This window comes from Silurus aristotelis (genome assembly GCF_946808225.1).
Source record: "Silurus aristotelis genome assembly, chromosome: 24".
Taxonomy (NCBI): domain Eukaryota; kingdom Metazoa; phylum Chordata; class Actinopteri; order Siluriformes; family Siluridae; genus Silurus; species Silurus aristotelis.
In genome coordinates this window covers 2295621-2313179 of record NC_139597.1, presented here as the reverse complement: position 1 = coordinate 2313179, position 17559 = coordinate 2295621, and the positions used below count along the sequence as shown (strand labels likewise).

Below are 17559 nucleotides of genomic sequence, written 5' to 3'. Positions count from 1 at the left end.
GCCTCCTTTCACCTTGTGCTTCATCTCCATCAAACCTGTAGACCTGCCTGGACTTTGCAAACAGGTATGAGGTTAATTTAAGAGAAGGGTGAGTATGTCCAAGATAAATAGGGTTTTTTTCCCCCAAGTAAAATGTATTTAGTGCTCTCTGTCTTCTAGTCTTGTGTGCCTGGGTGTCTTACCACTGAAGCCCTTGGAAAAAAAAAGCCTTCTCAGACCAACTGTCACAACAAAATAATCCAAGCATATTCAGTATATCAGGGTCTTGTCCATGTAATACTTCTGCAGAAGGACCCATTTATATTTGGTCACTTATTGGTCTCACTCAATAAAATTCAGCCCCAATATACATCAAAAGTTTGTATCTGCTCTATATGAGTTTGTAGGGGAAGAATTCTTGAGCATGGTCATGCATTGCTTTTGTGTCCATGTTAATTTCCTCACAGCCAGGAGGTGAAAAACATACACTAAATTCCACGGAGGCGAGATTAAAAAACACCTTCATTCATTTGAAAAAAAAAAAAAACGTTTTAATCACTAAAAATTTGTTTTATGATACGCACATCCGGCAATTAAAACTGTCCGTGTGGAAACACAGCAAAAGTTCCATTTGGTGTCCTGATGATTTACGTCATTTAAAACACCATCACAACTTTCAAATATTTACAAGAATATTGAATATTTGTATTTTGAGTTAGGTTTCATTAATAATTTAACATACATTTGCATAAAGCATCAATATTTGTCCATGACCATGTTAATGAGAGTATTAAAAATTTAAAAAAGTATTAATTTAAGGCACATTTAGAACAGATACAGACATTCAAAATGTGACTTTTAGGACACGTCCACATTAATACATTTTCAATGTATTTTTTTTGTATACGCAGACAGATTTTAGGTCATGTGACGGTGCCATTCCTCAGATACAACAAAGTTCAAAGCGTCCCACAATATACTAATGGGTATTACAGGGATATAAGCATTTTCAGCCTTTGCAGTGTGGATGAGCAACTTTCGATTAAAAAACCAATGCGTGTGGATGCAGAGCGTCACGACGGCAAAATTTTCAAATTTATCCGGGTTAGTGATGAAATAGACTGTTTAATGCTACGCTAACAAGTTTTCGTCTCTCTGGAGGAATTCTCTGAATGTCTTTGTAGAACCATATAACAGTTTTCCAAGTAGAACACATTTTTAAGTGTGTAGTGCATGGCACTGTACTCATCAGGTGAACAAATCACTTATTTAAAAATTTTAAGGTAAAGAAGTGATTCCATAATAAAAGGTTTATTTCTGAAAACAAAGCCAAACCATTAGCAAAAAATAGGAACGGGAATAAAAACATGTTAGGTTAAATAACAAAATAAGGTTGAGGCAGGTCGTCAGGTTACTGTGGAAGAAAAGTAAAGTTTTAGCTGAAAAAAAAAGAAAGAAAAAATCAAAAGTTAAAAGTGGAAGTAAGAAAGTTAATTCCAACCAGGCCTAGTTGGAGATGGTTGGAGAAACTGGAGAAAGAGTCTGAATCTCATGTTTGGTTAATGTATAGTTTACGTCAGTCACTAACAGTATTGGTACACAAACCATGAATTATAGAAACACTTAAATGTGACTTCAGTAAAAGTAAAAGTGTCCCTTTAAACTTTCACTTGAGCAAAAGTACAAATGTTTTTGGCTTCGAATGTACTTAAGTATCCAAAGTACTGTGATTTATTATAACTATAATGTTCCTATTATCATTTTTATTACAAGACTCTTTACTTAATCACCTCAGTTTATGTGAAAAGACTTGAATGTGACTCTCAGCACACTGATCTATTAATAGAATGATATTAATGACTCTAATTGATTTCTATTACAATGATCATGAGCCCAAAACCTTCTTTTCAACTACTTTAAATAAATGGTGTAAATGAGGTCACGTGTGTTGTGGCGAGTTCGAGTCTGGATTTCCTTCATTATTTATTCCTCTCTAAATGTTCTGCTTGCTGTTGAATGATGCTGAATTGTATGTTGGTGATCAGTCGATCCTGATTGGTGACTCGCTACGTGTTTGATTAAAGTTTTTTATTCACATAAATAAAAAGAAACGACTGATTTAACGAAATGTAGTTGAGTAAAAAGTAAAATATTTGACTTTGAAATGCAGAAATGAAGTTCAAGAAAAATCTCGCCAAATGGAAACACTTCAGTAAAGTGCAGATATGAGAAAAAGCTACTTAAGTACAGTAACCAATTACATTTACTTCGTTATTGTCCACCGCTGTCCCATATGAATCCAAACGACTACATTACGAAACAGCTAAGAAACTCAGCACCATTCACCTTAATGAACAATAAATTCGCTCTCACTTCCCGCCTTACTCTCTGTCAGCACATTAATATGGCTACACAGAAGAAGACTTTTCCACTGATGCCGAGTTTCCTGTTTAATGTGCCAGGACTGGTCGCATCCTGGTGCTGTTGACCGCGGCTATGACAGGGTTATGAAGAGTGTCAAATCTAACACAAACCTGAGGTACATCATTGTTACTCATACACACACACCACCCTGCCTTCCAGCATATTTGTGCAATAAACTCATAAAATCCAAGAAACAATATAAAAGGCTATAAAATGACATCACTTGAGGATTATCCGAGCTGGTTTGGATTAGCAGTGCCGGCCTAGCCTCCTGTTAGACGATCACCATAAATCACGACTAAGTACCTGTTAGGTACCTGTAATCATGAATACAAATTACAAGATAGAATTGTATAGTAAGTATAAAGTACATTCCTGGTCTTGAAGAACTGGAAAGTGACTCGAGTGAAGAGTTCTTCCCGAGAGGTTTGGCAAAGGCACTGAGCAATTAATGTTTGAAGTGGTTAAATCAGATCCTTCCAACTTGGACATGAGTATTACTCAGCAGCAGCCAAGTTTAGCAGAGGTGATTTTAATAACACAGAAGGAGAAATTCGCTTTCATCTCTGTAATATTAGCTTGGCTGATATCATTTAGTGTTCAACCACCACACTACTGGAATCTCAAAACTAATTATTTAAAAGGTGTTAATTAAATTTATGGTATTTGGCAGTCACTCTCATTAAAACTTATCATTTATATAACTGAGCAGTTCAGGGTTAAGGGCCTTGCTCAAGAACCCATTAGAGGCAGCTTGGTGGTGCTGGAAATTGAATTCACAACCTACTGATCAAAAATCCAACATCTTAACTACTAAGCTACCACTTCCCTTAAAAATCTTAAATGAAGCACAACATTTAAGATATTTGGCAAACGCTCACATTTAGAGCAACTTACAATTATCTCATTTATACTTCTGAGCTGTTCAGGGTTAAGGGCCTTGCTCAAGAACCCATCATAGCTTGGTGGTACTGGAAGTAAAACTCATGGCTTTCCATATCTCTTCATCAGGTCTTAAGGCTGGATCTATAGTACCAGCTCATCCATAGCACCAGCTTATTGTACTGGATCTATAGTACAGCTCATAGTACCAGCTCACTTGATATATATAGTACCAGCTCATAGTACCAGCTCATTGGATCTATAGTACAAGCTCATTGGAGCTACAGTACCAGCTCATAGTACCAACTAACTGAATCTATAATACCAGCTCATAGAGCTCATAGTACCAGCTCACAGGATCTCTAGTACCTGTACATTGGATCTGCAGTACTATCTCATAGTTCCAGCTCACTAAATCTATAGTACCAGCTCATAGAGCTCATAGTACCAGCTCATTGTATCTATAGTACCAGCTCATAGAGCTCATAGTACCAGCTCATTGTATCTATAGTACCAGCTCATAGAGCTCATAGTACCAGCTCATTGTACCTATAGTACCAGCTCATAAAACTCATAGTACCAGCTCATTGGGTCTATAGTACCAGCTTATAGTACCAGTATATAGTACCACCTAATTGGATTTATAGTTCCAGCTCTACGGTTCCTTTATATTTTCCTCTACAGGAAACTCTATATATTGACAGGTTTTGATTTCTAGGTGGCACAATTCCATTCTTTTGGTAAATCTTTAAAGTAATAGTTTAACTTTAAAAATTTTATTTGATTATTCTGAAACAAACATTTTGAATCCCTATTTAAAATGATTAAAATTCACAATTAAACATAAAACATACAGACAGAAACAGTTGAAGTAGAGTGAGAAGAGAAGAGACGTTCAAACACCGGGCCTTGAAAGAAACCTGTTTTATACATAAAGATTAAAAATCTCTGTGGTCCAAAAAGGAAAAAAAAGATGGTTATTGGTTCAGCTCTCTGCTAAAGGGGAAGAAATGATAAGAGAAACATTAATATGTGATATCAAGAAAGAGAAAAGTAGTGAAAGGAGAGAGACAGAGGGAAAACACTGTGTTCCTGTTCCACTTGTCTGGCTTCTTCGTGAAGATCGATATTTTCCTTTTACTGACTGGATATTTTGTACTTTAAATCATTTGAAACGATTTAAAGATCAAACTGAGTTTGGAGACACTGAGTGTTTATGGATTTTGAGAGACGCATGCATGTTCCTTTTGTTTCTTTGCAATAAACTCGGCAATGTCAATATAAATGTCTAAATATTCAACTTTGTTTTCATTATAAATTTCTCCCTTAGCATGAATAACAGCTTTACACACTATTTGGCAACATTCATCTAAAACGTTGCTGTGCCTCTTGTAAAACTCGTAAAAAAAACCTTGATGTTCTTCACTAGTTGGAGATTTTCTTCTTCATCCCAGAGCAGTTTAATAGGATTCAGGTGCAGTGACTGAACAGGTCTTTCCATTAAAGATATCACTCCAGACGACTGTGTGTCATCTAAATAACACAGAACTCGGACGTACGCTTCGACTCGTCATCTTGTTGTACGGAGAAGTCGGATCCAATGAGCCGCTTTCATCCCAGACGGAACTGCATGGTGCTGAAGTATGGAGCCATGTTGGTTCAGGATTTCTTTTACCAAATAACCCACATTTCACCTAAATGTATATAATGAGTTCGCATGTTCTCTGGATATAAACAGAAACCTCAAGTGAAATGATACAAAGCTACATGTATTTTATCTAAAACCTACTGTTACTGCCTAAGTTGACAGTTTATTGAAAATGTATGGCTAGTATTTATAATTTGCAGGTTTGTTGCATAGAAAGAAAAGGAATATGCATTTGTCTCTCAAAAACCAAAAAGTATATACTGTATATGCTTTCTATAAGAATCTATTTTTATATGAATTGAATATGACATCGCCATTTTTTTTTTAACAGTCAGAAGGTTTTTTATGTGTTTAGGTGTTTTGTGTGTGTGTGTGTGTGTGTGTGTGTGTGTGTGTGTGTGTGTGTGTGTGTGTGTGTGTGTGTGTGTGTGTTTTCTTACTAACTCACTAAAGTAATTAACAAAAGAAAGAAAGGACTGTCAATAGTTGTCAGTGGCAAATCACTGCAGAGTTCTGTGTTTTGTGAATTATATTTAGAACACAACATGCCAGGAGAATCCAGCATACACGGCACACATACACTATATGGACAAAGGTCTGTGGACACCTGACTATAAGATTGATCTGTATACCTTTTTAAACATCCCATTCCACATTTGGTCCCCATTTGCTGTAATCATAAACTCTACTCCTCTGAAAAGATTCTCCTCTTCTAGATTTTGTGGAGATTTGTGCTCATTCAGATACTGATGTAGGTGAGGTAAGGAAGTGTGGGGGTGCAGTCAGTGTTCACATTCATTGTTCAATAAGGGTTGAGGTCAGAGCTTTATAGCAGGAGATTTTCCATTTCCATTTTGTGCACAGGGGTATGGTCATGCTGGAACAGGTTTATGTGTTCTAGTTTAAATAAAGGAAAACTTTGTGCTTACAGTTTGGGGAAGAAGCACATATAACTGGAAAAGTCAGGTGTCCCAATACTTTGGTCCATTTAATGTTGTCACACTGGGAATTGAAGGACTAAAGCGACCTGGTAGTGTTTTCAGGATCCCATTCCAAGTGATAATAGTTTAAAGTAGGCCTGCCTCTGTTATCTTTTCTCAAACAGTGGAGCTTTACAGTAGTAGCAGTCTGGCCTTAGTCAAAGATAAGGCTGAGGAACAGCAGGTCAGGAAGGGCTTTTAAATTTAGACCATTAAATCAGTAACGACTCAGTAATGAGAATAAATTAGGAATTTGGCTGTTTGTAAATGTTACAATTTGGGATTCTTCATTCGGTCTAGAAGTATCTCTAGACCATTTTACGATATTGCATCTATATTCCTGGTCTAAAAATCTATAAACGAGGATCTGGCCAATCGTGGTTGACCCACGACAATCAAAAAGACCTAAAGAAATAGAGTACAAAAGAAAAAGTGTTGCGTACAATGCTATAATAAATAAATAGCCAAAACCAAATGTCTTTGTTACGTGTTTAAAATGCAACAGGAACAGCATGGGAGCTGACAGAAGTAAAAGGGTTATAAAAAAAACAAAAAAAAAAACTGTTCCTATGCAAGGGAATCGAGTAGGGTTGGGAGCAGGCTTGGGAAAGTTTAGAAGGAACCTTGTCATGTTTAGAGGGTCTATTCTCAGGCTTTGTCGGACACAGAAACAAGAATGGTGGTGCTTGGCGAGGGGTTTGGAGAACAATTTGAACAAAACAAATCAAAAGGACAGAAAGAAAAGTAAAGAGTAGAAGGGGAAATAAGCACAAGCGCCATGGCAACACATAGAAAGAGGAAGAAAGGAGTTACCCATAAGTAGACGCCGTTTCACCCGCTTGTCCACATCAGCTACTGACGTGGTATTGAACTCAGAGCTCTCAATTGCAGCCTCATCTTTCTCTAAAACACAAGTGACAGAGGACAAACAGGGAGCAGTAGGTTAATTAGAAGCCCAATGTCCATCGCCCCAGACAGCCCTGCCATAGACCAGCCAGCCTTGGGCACCCGGCTCGCAGGCCTCCTGAAGAGCAGGCTAGACTGATCCCATGTCAGTTTGTCCGAGCGTCCAAACAGGGACACACACAGACGGGCTAACAGGCAGTCCTGCTCCCAGTCGCCGCAGCTTGGACACCCAGACTCACACTGCCTGACCCTCTTGGCGTTTGAGCACAAACCAGAGCCAAGAAGCAAAAAGCTGCGGAAATAAAATAAAAATAAAAAAAAAGCGCCAATAAAACCCTGTTAGAGTGTTAATGAAATTAATGAATATATAAAAGATCAAGTCAAACTCTCCCAAAAAAAAAAAAAAAAAAAGAGATCAGCCTTCGGAATTGTCATGAAAAATGAGAAAGAGGGACACACATGAGAGATAAATCAAACTGGAGGGATTTGAGGGAAATAAAAAAAGTAGAAGAAGGAAGGGGTTCTCGTTGACATTGACAATTTGATGCTGCCATTGCAGTCTTCCATATCAAACGGCCATTTGATTACCGCAGTGACAGAGAGGAGAGGTAGAGAAAAATGAAAAGAGTTGAAAATGGTACGATGAAAGGATATGAACGAGGCCAGCGCGATACTACATGAAGACCATAGTAAGGAGAAGGTGAGGGAGCGACGACATGGTAAAAAGGGATGGAGAAAAGTGCCTTCTCATGGCCGGAGCGCATGAGAGGAACCGGCGGTGGGAGGATGGGTGGAGTGACATGCTGAGAGGAGTGGGGAGGAGAGGAGATATGAAGAGGAGGTGGATGAATTCTGGGGGTAGCGCTGTTTGCCTGTTTGTCTATGGAACACATCACAACTGGCTTTGACCATCGATTAAATACAGGACAACTAGGTTTTCTGAGCAAACTGGGTGGCTCTACTGTGTTGATGGTTAATGAGCATGCAGGTGCACCAGCACGGGACTCTGCTAGATTAAATTTAGACTCATATAAAGGGCCAATCAACAAAACGAAGGTCAGTGGGATCTGAAATTCTGTTTAGCCTCCAGGATATATCGTTGCTAACAGATTCAAAGGAGAGAAAAAAACAAGGGATCTCCAAGGTTGGAATTCATCTACAATCGGCTCATGATAAGGGCCGACCAAAAAAAAAGCAAGCACTTGATAAGGGAAACAGACGATTAATTAATTCATTAATAATCAACTGCATTACCATAACAAAGGCACTACTGGAGTGAGATCAGGGGTTACTTATAACGTGGGTACCAATACATAAGGGAAGACATGACCAAATAAAAAGGAGAGAAAAATATTTGCACACATATTCATGCAGACGAATGAGTTATTAGGAAGAAGGGCAGTGAGGGACGGAGGAAGCAGACAGTATGGGGCAACAGAGAGGGCAGAGGACATGCAATTGGCAAGACAAGGAAACAGGAAGTAGGAGATGAGGTTGAGGTGCAGTGTTGCATTTCGGTGTCGTTTAGTCACGTTCATGTTCTTTTCAATGGAGGCTACTGTATGGCATGCTTGATGGAAAGGTCGAGGATCAGGACAGGCCATTGGCTAGGTGCTTTTTGAAAGGGGCGGGCAAAAAGGGGGTGAAGATAGTTTGTTGATTGGCTACTTTTCTGACCATGATGCAGGCTGCAATTGAGGTATCTGTTGTCTCAGATGTCTTGATGACTTTATTTGCCTTTCAAGCAGTGATTGTCTCTAATACCCTTTTTTAATTTGAATTGCAGACAAGACAGGCAATCAGGAACTTTCACCAGATTAGGGCAGGAGAAACAGGAGGAGCATAAAGGAGCCTGTGAGGAAACACTACTAGCGGAAGGGAGAATGCTAGAGACAAAAGGGAAGGACTCGACCCACACAGCACCTCGCACAGACCTCAGCGAGGGGTCTGGTGAGGCAGCCAGAGAGGAATATAGACAGAAAGACAGAGATAAAGATGGAAGGGGATCAGTCTCTACACTCCTCTTCTGCTCTCTGCGGCCATTTGCGTCGCCCTTGCTGAAAGAGAAGACTGCGATGAGTTGTACAGCAGGCATCAGGACAGGGGACAGGTAGATGGTCTCCTCATGGCTCTGCAAAGCCACATGGAGGCATCAGTCCAGGGACAGGTAAACAGGGAATAGTTCATCATACAGTTTAACAAAAAACATCAACAGTGGTAAGTAAGGAAATGGTTAAAACCTCACACAAAGCATTGCAATTTAATTTTCCAGTGTATCAAAAGTAGTAAATGTGACATCAGATGGACCCCTTTAAATGCGCTGGCACTCAGCACATCATAATTTAGTTTGGATTTGTCTGAGATATGTACCGTGCTGTGGCTCAATGAGGCCCTTCCTGTGAGGTTGAGACGCCAAAGTGTCCGAAAAATCTCCCGAGGCGCAGTGTTAATCCGCTCAAACTACTCTAGCATGTTATAGCACAACAGTTTCAGATCCAAAACCACCGTTTAACCCCGTGGTCCACTTTCTGGAACATTCTGCACTCAAACACAACCAAACCCATGACGAATGGCCAATTTTAGTATTAAAAAATAAAAGAAATAAAAATCACATAGGCACAGGAAGAGACTTTGGATGGCTGTATCTGGCCACAGATTTAGCAATCTCTGAAAGCTCAATAAGGAAGCAGGAGGGATCTGAGAGCAACTAACGCTACATCCGAGAAAGCAGATATCCTGTGTAGAATGTTCTGGAAGCAGATATTATAATATGAAAAAGGCTTCCAAACCAAACATGGCACGGAGACACAAGCTAAGAAAAATAAGAGTGAAAAAAAAAATCGACTTACCTGCAACAGTCCATTAGTTTTGCAAAATTTCGAAAAAGGACAGAGGCATTAAAAATTTGAGCGTTCCTCCTGTTTTTAGAGGCATCAGGGGTGAATATGGTTAGGCCCACATGGTGGATAAAGTTTTCCCATTTCGGTGGATATGGCAGAACTCCACTTGACGGCTGGCTGCGTTTTCCAGCGTTATGAGGATGATAAATGTGTTTTGCACTTTCAGTGATGATGAAGTTTCCTTCACCTAGCACATCTTCCCCCAAACTACCTTCTGTCCCTCATCCAACTCCATCTTTCTTTCCACATCTCCCTCTCTCTTTCTCTCTCTCTCCTTCAAAGTCCAGAGCGAAAGCTACAGCATTCATTTAATACTTTCTTTCCTTTAATAATGTGTGTAAAATTTTGATTTATATGTCAGTGTGTGTGTGTGTGTGTGTGTGTGTGTGTGTGTGTGTGAGAGAGAGAGAGAGAGAGAGAGAGAGAAATCATAACAATGACGATCAGAAAAATAATTAGCTATGGTAAATCCTATCTAAAGCTCATTAGCATCATTTCCTTTGACATCTCACACTCTCCAGATCTTCATATTTCAAACCATTAAAACGTTTTTGCAAAATCAATAATAATTTATTTTTAACTCCAACGCTGGCCTGCCCGTAAGCTTTCGCTAGTTAACAACAAGGAAATTAGCTTGCATGGGTCACACAAGCTAAACTGTAAAATTACACCACCGTAGTTCATTTACTCAAGATTAGCTAAGTTAGCTAGCCGCTCATTCACCTGTTGAACTTGGAGATTGCGCATCGAATTGGCTAATCACTAGATAAAAGCTAGTTACCTAGCAGAAATGCTAAGCGGGTATCACTATAGTATGCGTGATTTACAACGTCACGTCCTCAACAATGATTCATTCATCAATATCATTATCGAGTTACTTAGGTATTAGCCATATTAGCGTATATTGTAAGTAATTCACTAATCAACAAGCTAACTTTGTTACATCATACATTTAAAGATGTGAATTTAGTCATCACTGATGTTAGCTAACCAACTAGGTAACTTATATTTTTAGTATATTTTGGTCTATTTATTTGATTATCAGAACCGTTAGCTAAGTGCGCTGACTAGTAACTTAGCTTTTAGAGTGTATAATTAGTTAATGACTAGTTATCTGGGTAACTACACCTCATATGTGGTTCCCATCAGCTATTTTGTTCACTGAGCTAGCTAACAGTTAGCTAGCTATTTTGTTCACTGAGTTAGCTAGCTAACAGTTAGCTACCTTCATAGCTAGACACGTAACATTGTTGGAAGAAACCATTTCAACACCACGTTTTTTTTAGGTTCAAAGGTTATTAAAATTGATGACTGACTTTAATAACTTTCTTTCAGTGTGTGTGTGTGTGTGTGTGTGTGTGTGTGTGTGTGTGTGTGTGTGTGTGTGTGTGTGAGAAAGTGTATGACTTACCAATGCAGGTCTTGCTGTCTGAATGCAGAGCGTATTTCTGATGGCAGCCGCACACTGGACCTGTGTCCGTGTCTTCACAGGTGTGTTGGCAGCCGCCGTTTCCATAGTTACACGTCACTGGTAATGCACAATGACCATGAGAGACTATGAGAGACATATACACACGGCATCACGTCTCACACGCCCCATCACGTCTCACACTCTCGATCACGTCTCACGCGATCTATCACGTCCCACACGCTCCATCACGTCTCACATGCTCCATCACGTCTCACACTCTCCATCACATCCCCCATGCTTTATCACGTCTCACACTCTCCATCACATCCCCCATGCTTTATCACGTCTCACACTCTCCATCACGTCTCACACGCTCCATCACGTCTCACACGCTCCATCACTTCTCACACGCTCAGTCACGTCTCACACTCTCCATCACATATCATAAACTCCATCACGTCTCACACGCTCCATCACGTCTCACACTCTCCATCATGTCTTACACTCTCCATCACATCTCACACGCTCCATCATGTCTCACACACACCCTCTCTCTCTCTCTCTCTCTCTCTCTCTCTCTCTCTCTCTGTCCTGATGAATTTCTTTCTCATGTGAACAAAGTGAGTAAATCCTACATACATGCAATTTAGTGCAAATGTTTACACCCCCTCTACTGTTCTACTTCGAGATACTTTTACACATTTTTTATATCTGTGACAATTCCAAGTCTTTTTTTCTTTGTCTTTTGTTCTTTCTTTCTTTCTTTCTTGCTTTCTTTCTGTCTTGTGTTCTTTCTTTCTTACTATTCTTAATTTCTTACTTCATTCTTTCATTCTTTCCTCCTTCTCTTCAATTCTTTCGTTCTTACATCTTACATTCTTTCTTTTTTTCCATCCTCTATTTAATTCTTTCTTTTTTCTTTTGTTCTATCTGTCTTGTGTTCTTTGTTTTCTGACTTTCCGTACTTTTCTTTCTTTCTTTCTTTCTTTCTTTCTTTCTTTCTTTCTTTCTTTCTTTCTTTCTTTCTTTCTTTCTTTCTTTCTTTCTTTCCATCCTCTCTTTCTCATTCTAAAATTTGACTTGTATTTAGAATAAGAGTGAGAATGGGTTTGCAGTTGAATTTGAGTTGTGTAAACATGCTGTGGTATCTCCACACCTTGGCCAGTGCGCACTTCCGGATTGAAAGTGAGCATGTAGTGTTTATTATTGCATTAAAATGCTGAAATTGTTCCCACATACAGTGCAAAGTCATTCTTCAGTTAATCCCAAATCACCCCCACTCGTTCTTTCAAAACACACCAGTGTTGCAAGTTTGCTCTTTTCCCACAAAGTGCTGGTCAAAACAGCATTCCATTATATCACAGCTGTGGGAAAACATTACACATATTAACCCTTTAATCTCAGGATCTTCCAGCGGCTCCAGGTTTTCACGTGTCCTTTATACACACCTGAAAAGCCCTCAGGATTTCTTCAAGCTGATAATGATTATTTCACATTAACGGAAAAGTGTCTTTACACCATTATCCCACAATGATTCGCCGATAAATCTTTTATTCCTTTTTTATCCATTTATAGTTACCTTCAAGTATGTTAATTTATATAATTTATGTTATAGCAGCAATACAGTCTGTTTTACAGCCTCTCTAACCTTTTTTTCCGACTTTCCTATGAAGGAAACCTGTGAGTTTTATAAAGCACTGAAGACTCCTTCCACATAAAAATCTCATTACAGGAAAACTCACTCTATTTACTATTGTAGAAAACTGCTGCTCACACCTCAAAATGATATTGTCAACACTTCAGAAACTTTCAGCACAGTATCACATCATGTGTCATCACTCAGTTACTACTGTAAAACGTAGACACTAATGGGAAATGGGAAATTCAGACCCAAATAAAAGGTAAATCTGGAACAGATGGGAGTTTAAAACTACAAATATTTTTATCTATTAATAATAAAAGGATGATGATGTTTTTTGTCTTATTAACTTTGATGATTTTTGTCTTATTCAGGAAAAATATTGATCATTGCACTGCCTCAAATACATTATTATTACCTCCCCTGCACAAACTGTATAGTAACGTCTTGATCTTTATTTATTATTATTATTATTTTTATTTATTTATTTACTAAATATACATTTTTATAGCACCAGCACACCAACATCTCCTTGTACATGCAACCCATGAAATTTGGCAATAAAGATTATTCTGATTATGATGATGATGATTAGAGTTCGACTGATTAATCGTTTTTGCCGATCGATCGGCACCAACAGTCGATTGCTATCACGCTATAATTATCATCACTATTGACATGCCAGACTGCACGCTGCACGAAGAGCGCTGTATTATATTTATCATTTAAAATTTTAGCAATTATATAATTATATTTATTAATAAATATATACATATTTATTTTATTTGGCACATTTTTATGATTCAGTGCTGTTTTATGTTTGTTATAATGTTTAGTACCATTTTACATGTTTTTTTAAATCCAGTATCCATTTTAAAAACGGTTGATTAATAAATTGACTTCTAATTATTATTATTATTATTATTATTTTATATATATATATATTATTATTAGTACTTAACACGTAAAAAAAAAAATCTTTTAGTTCAAATTTAATACCAATTTTCAATTAACAGAATTTAAAATATATAGATTCTATACTTTAGATGTATATTAATTAAAGTCAGGACCGAACAGCTGTAAAAATTCTGAAAAATAAATTTGCATAGTTTTTTTCCTTCCATGAATATTTAAATATTGATTAAGTGAATATTTATTATTATTATTATTATTATTATTATTAATTATTATTATTATACATAACCTGTCTACAGCAAAAGAAATGAATGTCTTCAAAAAAAATAATAAAAATGAAAGTCATGTACTGTATATATTTTTCTTTTTTTTTTCTTCTGAGTTGTGAACACAGGACGGTACGTACATCTGCAGTCCTGCTGGTTCTCGGCTAGTTCGAACCCCGGCCTGCACTCGCATGACACACCACCTTTTGGAGTCTCCCTACAGATGTGAGCACAGCCATGGTCCTTGTTCATGCAGTTCATCCCATCTGCAGGAGAAAAGAAAAAACAAGAAAGAAAGAGGAGAGCGAGAGAGAGAGAGAGAGAGAGAAAGAGAGAGAGAGAGAGAGAGAGAGAGAGAGAGAGAGAGAGAGAGAATGTGAGAGGGGGATTAATTTACAACTGAAAGACGTATGCACTCTGCACTACAAACAATCCTCGGCCAGGCTCCTGGAGATGGACGTGTTATGTGAGAGGTATAAATTAGCTTAATGTTTCTGCCACAGGACCCTTTGTACAAGCAGAAGTCCACGGACATTAACACTGACCCATGGATTCCAGGGTAAAAACCTCGCCCTGAATAACACCACATCCTTTCCTCCTCTCTCTTCTTCTCAAGAAGACAGTCTGTAGTTAGTTTTTTTTTAAAAGGAAATACAAAGAACACATGCACAGAACTTATACATTATTATTTGCAGGGGAAAAAAATCTTGTCAATATTACAATATGTCTCAGTTTATCATAACATGATCATAGCTACAAGACGAAATATAAATAATAAACAAAAAAAATTCTATATTAATGTGCAACAGTTGCTTTTATTGGGAGCAACAAATATTAAGCAGATCTTCATGGAGCTGGCTTTGTGCACAGGGGCGATGCCATGCTGGAACATGTTTGGGTCTCCTAGTTTATTTTAAGGTCAAATACGTAGGTCAGTGTTTAAGGCTCTGAGATCGACCTTCTGATCAGTAACCCAATGGTCAATGCTCTGAGGTTTAAGCCCCGATATCGCCAAGCTGCAACTCTTGGGCCCCTGACCCTCTGTGCTCAAGGAACGCTGCATCATGGCTGCCCCTGAGCTCTGACCCCAGCGTCATAACACCGCTGTTATATGCAAAGAAAGATATTCACTGTGCTTTAATGTACATGTGACAAGTATATGCATCTAATCTATCAAAAATCCAAAGACTACAGATCGGAAAACGCTCTCCGTCCACACTGAGATTCTCGAAACCCGTTTGTCCGCACTCAAATATCTGAAAACGGTCACATCTTTACACTGTTTAAAAATAAAAAACATAGGCTTCTTAATTTTCTTTAAGCGTTTATTCACTTTCTATTGCTTTTGCAAAAAACGGGGTATGAAAGTGACAATCATTTTGCAGTGTCTCACATCATCGAATGGGTCATGTGACAATGTAAAAGTACATTGTTTTGAAATATCTCTGTTTTTCCAATACATGGCAAAAAACATGTTTTTAAATTCATCTATTCAGGACCTCAAAAACCAATGTGATCCCGTGCCAAAAAAAAAAAAAACCCTGCAATCTCAGTGTGGACAGAAAACCAAAACGTCGAGCAAAAATATGCGTTTTTTCTTCAAATTTTGTCTTGATTCATATGATGTAACCTAAGAAGACATTCCCAACTGAGCGCAAAGGAAATGTTCTTCCACAAACATCTGTGTATTTGGTTGTAAAAGTTTCAGAAAGATGGTAGCTTAGTGGTTAAGCCATTGGACATCAGATCTGAAGGTCATGACTATCGCCAAGATGTCACACCTGGGCCCCTGAGCAAGGCCCTTACAGCTGCTCGGCTGTATGAATGACATCATTGTACGTTGCTCTGAATAAGGGCGTCTACATAAATGTCAAATGTGAATTCAGTCATGAGACGTTTCAGAAAGGCTGAGAAACCCAAGCTGGAGTGCAGAAGAAGCTAAACATAGTATGGAACCCCACAACACAGTTTCCCTCCCGAATTCATTCACTGCGTTCCTTTACCAAGGAAAAGGGCCACATGAAAGAATTACTCAGAGGAGGTAAAAGGGTTGGAGACAGACCGAAAGAGGTCCTTGTCAGTCTCTAATGGCTGTCCTAACATTCTTATGATGGACAGACAATGAGCCTGAGAAACTGCATCAGGGTTCTCAGAGCTCAGGCTCCCTTAGGAGCTCTTGGGTTGTTTGGAGGGGGTTGTGCCTTTTATTCTTCTGAGGGTGCCTTGATGTCCCTAATGATCATGCTTGCTTCGTTTAGAGGGCTCTGAAGCACAAAGGGACCACCTTGCCCTATTCATGTTAGCATGCGTGTAAAGTGCGATGTTAAATTACTGTACAAGAAGAGTGACAGAACGAGACGTGTACTCGGCCGAGACGCCTCGTAACTCCCCAGATCTTTTCACAATCGCTTTATTTATACAGGCCAGATGGCCTCACTAGCACGGATCCAACATGATTTACAGTCCAGATCAAGATTTAATCAAAGTTTCGCCAGGTGACCCGAGTTGGCGCCTGATCGCGTAGCATGAGCCCGAACGTTTCGCTGGGATAATTTATTTGAAGGAGTGAGCACGAGGCTAAAATGTCATGCGGGCCCTCGGCTCAGACTGCGGAGAAGTCAAATAAACTGAGAGGGAAACGGCGCTCCGCTCTGCTGAATCACCAAACACGGAGTGGGGCGCACCGGCTGGCCGCCGACTCCAACGACAAAAGACGGATTGACCAGGAAAGTTCGGCATCTCGGCCTCGTATTGACACGAGCCCCATTCCCAACGGAGTTTAAACGATGAAAACTTTGAGAGGAAGAGAAATGGGTTAAGAAGCAGAGGGAGAGAGGAAAGTTAATATCTGTGTGAGGTGAAGCTTGACATCTGTTTGGACTGCAGATGTTGGAGAGTGCAAGAGTGCTGACAGGACGAAGGTGGGGGGCTTCGATAAGAAGCGCGAGAGAGCGAAAGACAGCACACTTCATCTGAGACATTTTATCCGCCTCTTCATATTTGCTGCTGTTGAACATTGAATTTTTCTTTCTAACCAATTAAAGGTGCATTGGGTCAAATTCCAAGATGAATTAAAGCACAAAACGTGATTTTTTTCAACTCCCTGATGCTTCTTTTTGCCATGTAAGGACTCAATAGAGGAATTGATGGAGCTCAGTGATTAAGGCTCTGATTTACTGATCAGTAGGTGAGGGAGTCAAGCTGCCACTCTTGGGGCCCTTAAGCAAGGCCCTTAACCCTTTGTGCTCCTGTATCATTTCTGACCCCAGATAAATGTAACTATTTAACGATTTGCTGTTGTTGTACATCAAATCTTTCTTTCTACCAAACTAAAAGGTGCTTTGGGTCGAATGCCTTTGTCTTCTCCTTGATTCGTAGATCCCTATGCATGTTAATGTACATGTGCACGAACCTCCGCCTCCCAGAAGCTACAGAATCCATTCATTTCATTCTACCTGCTGAATTTTAGCTAGAAACACAAGATACACTGAAACTCCAGATAAGTCTGGTTCCTCTCAAGGTTTCTTCCTCATGACATCTAAGGAAGTTTTTCCTTCACCACAGTCGCCACGGCTGCTCATCAGGGATAAACACACATCGTTCACCTTC

General features: G+C 39.1%; 1 protein-coding gene across 2 annotated transcripts in view; it reads right to left on the bottom strand.

Moving 5' to 3' along the window:
- Positions 1-17559, bottom strand: part of scube1 (signal peptide, CUB domain, EGF-like 1) — a 92037-nt gene that overhangs the window by 24781 nt on the left and 49697 nt on the right. Inside the window, exons 5-7 of one of the 2 annotated variants that reach the window (XM_083527938.1) lie at positions 14091-14216; positions 11131-11247; positions 6727-6816 (exon numbers count right to left, since the gene is read on the bottom strand). In XM_083527938.1, coding sequence (XP_083384064.1) covers positions 6727-6816; positions 11131-11247; positions 14091-14216 — 333 coding nt within the window. The remainder of the gene's footprint in view (positions 1-6726; positions 6817-11130; positions 11248-14090; positions 14217-17559) is intronic. The other variant, XM_083527939.1, reaches the window with a different exon arrangement.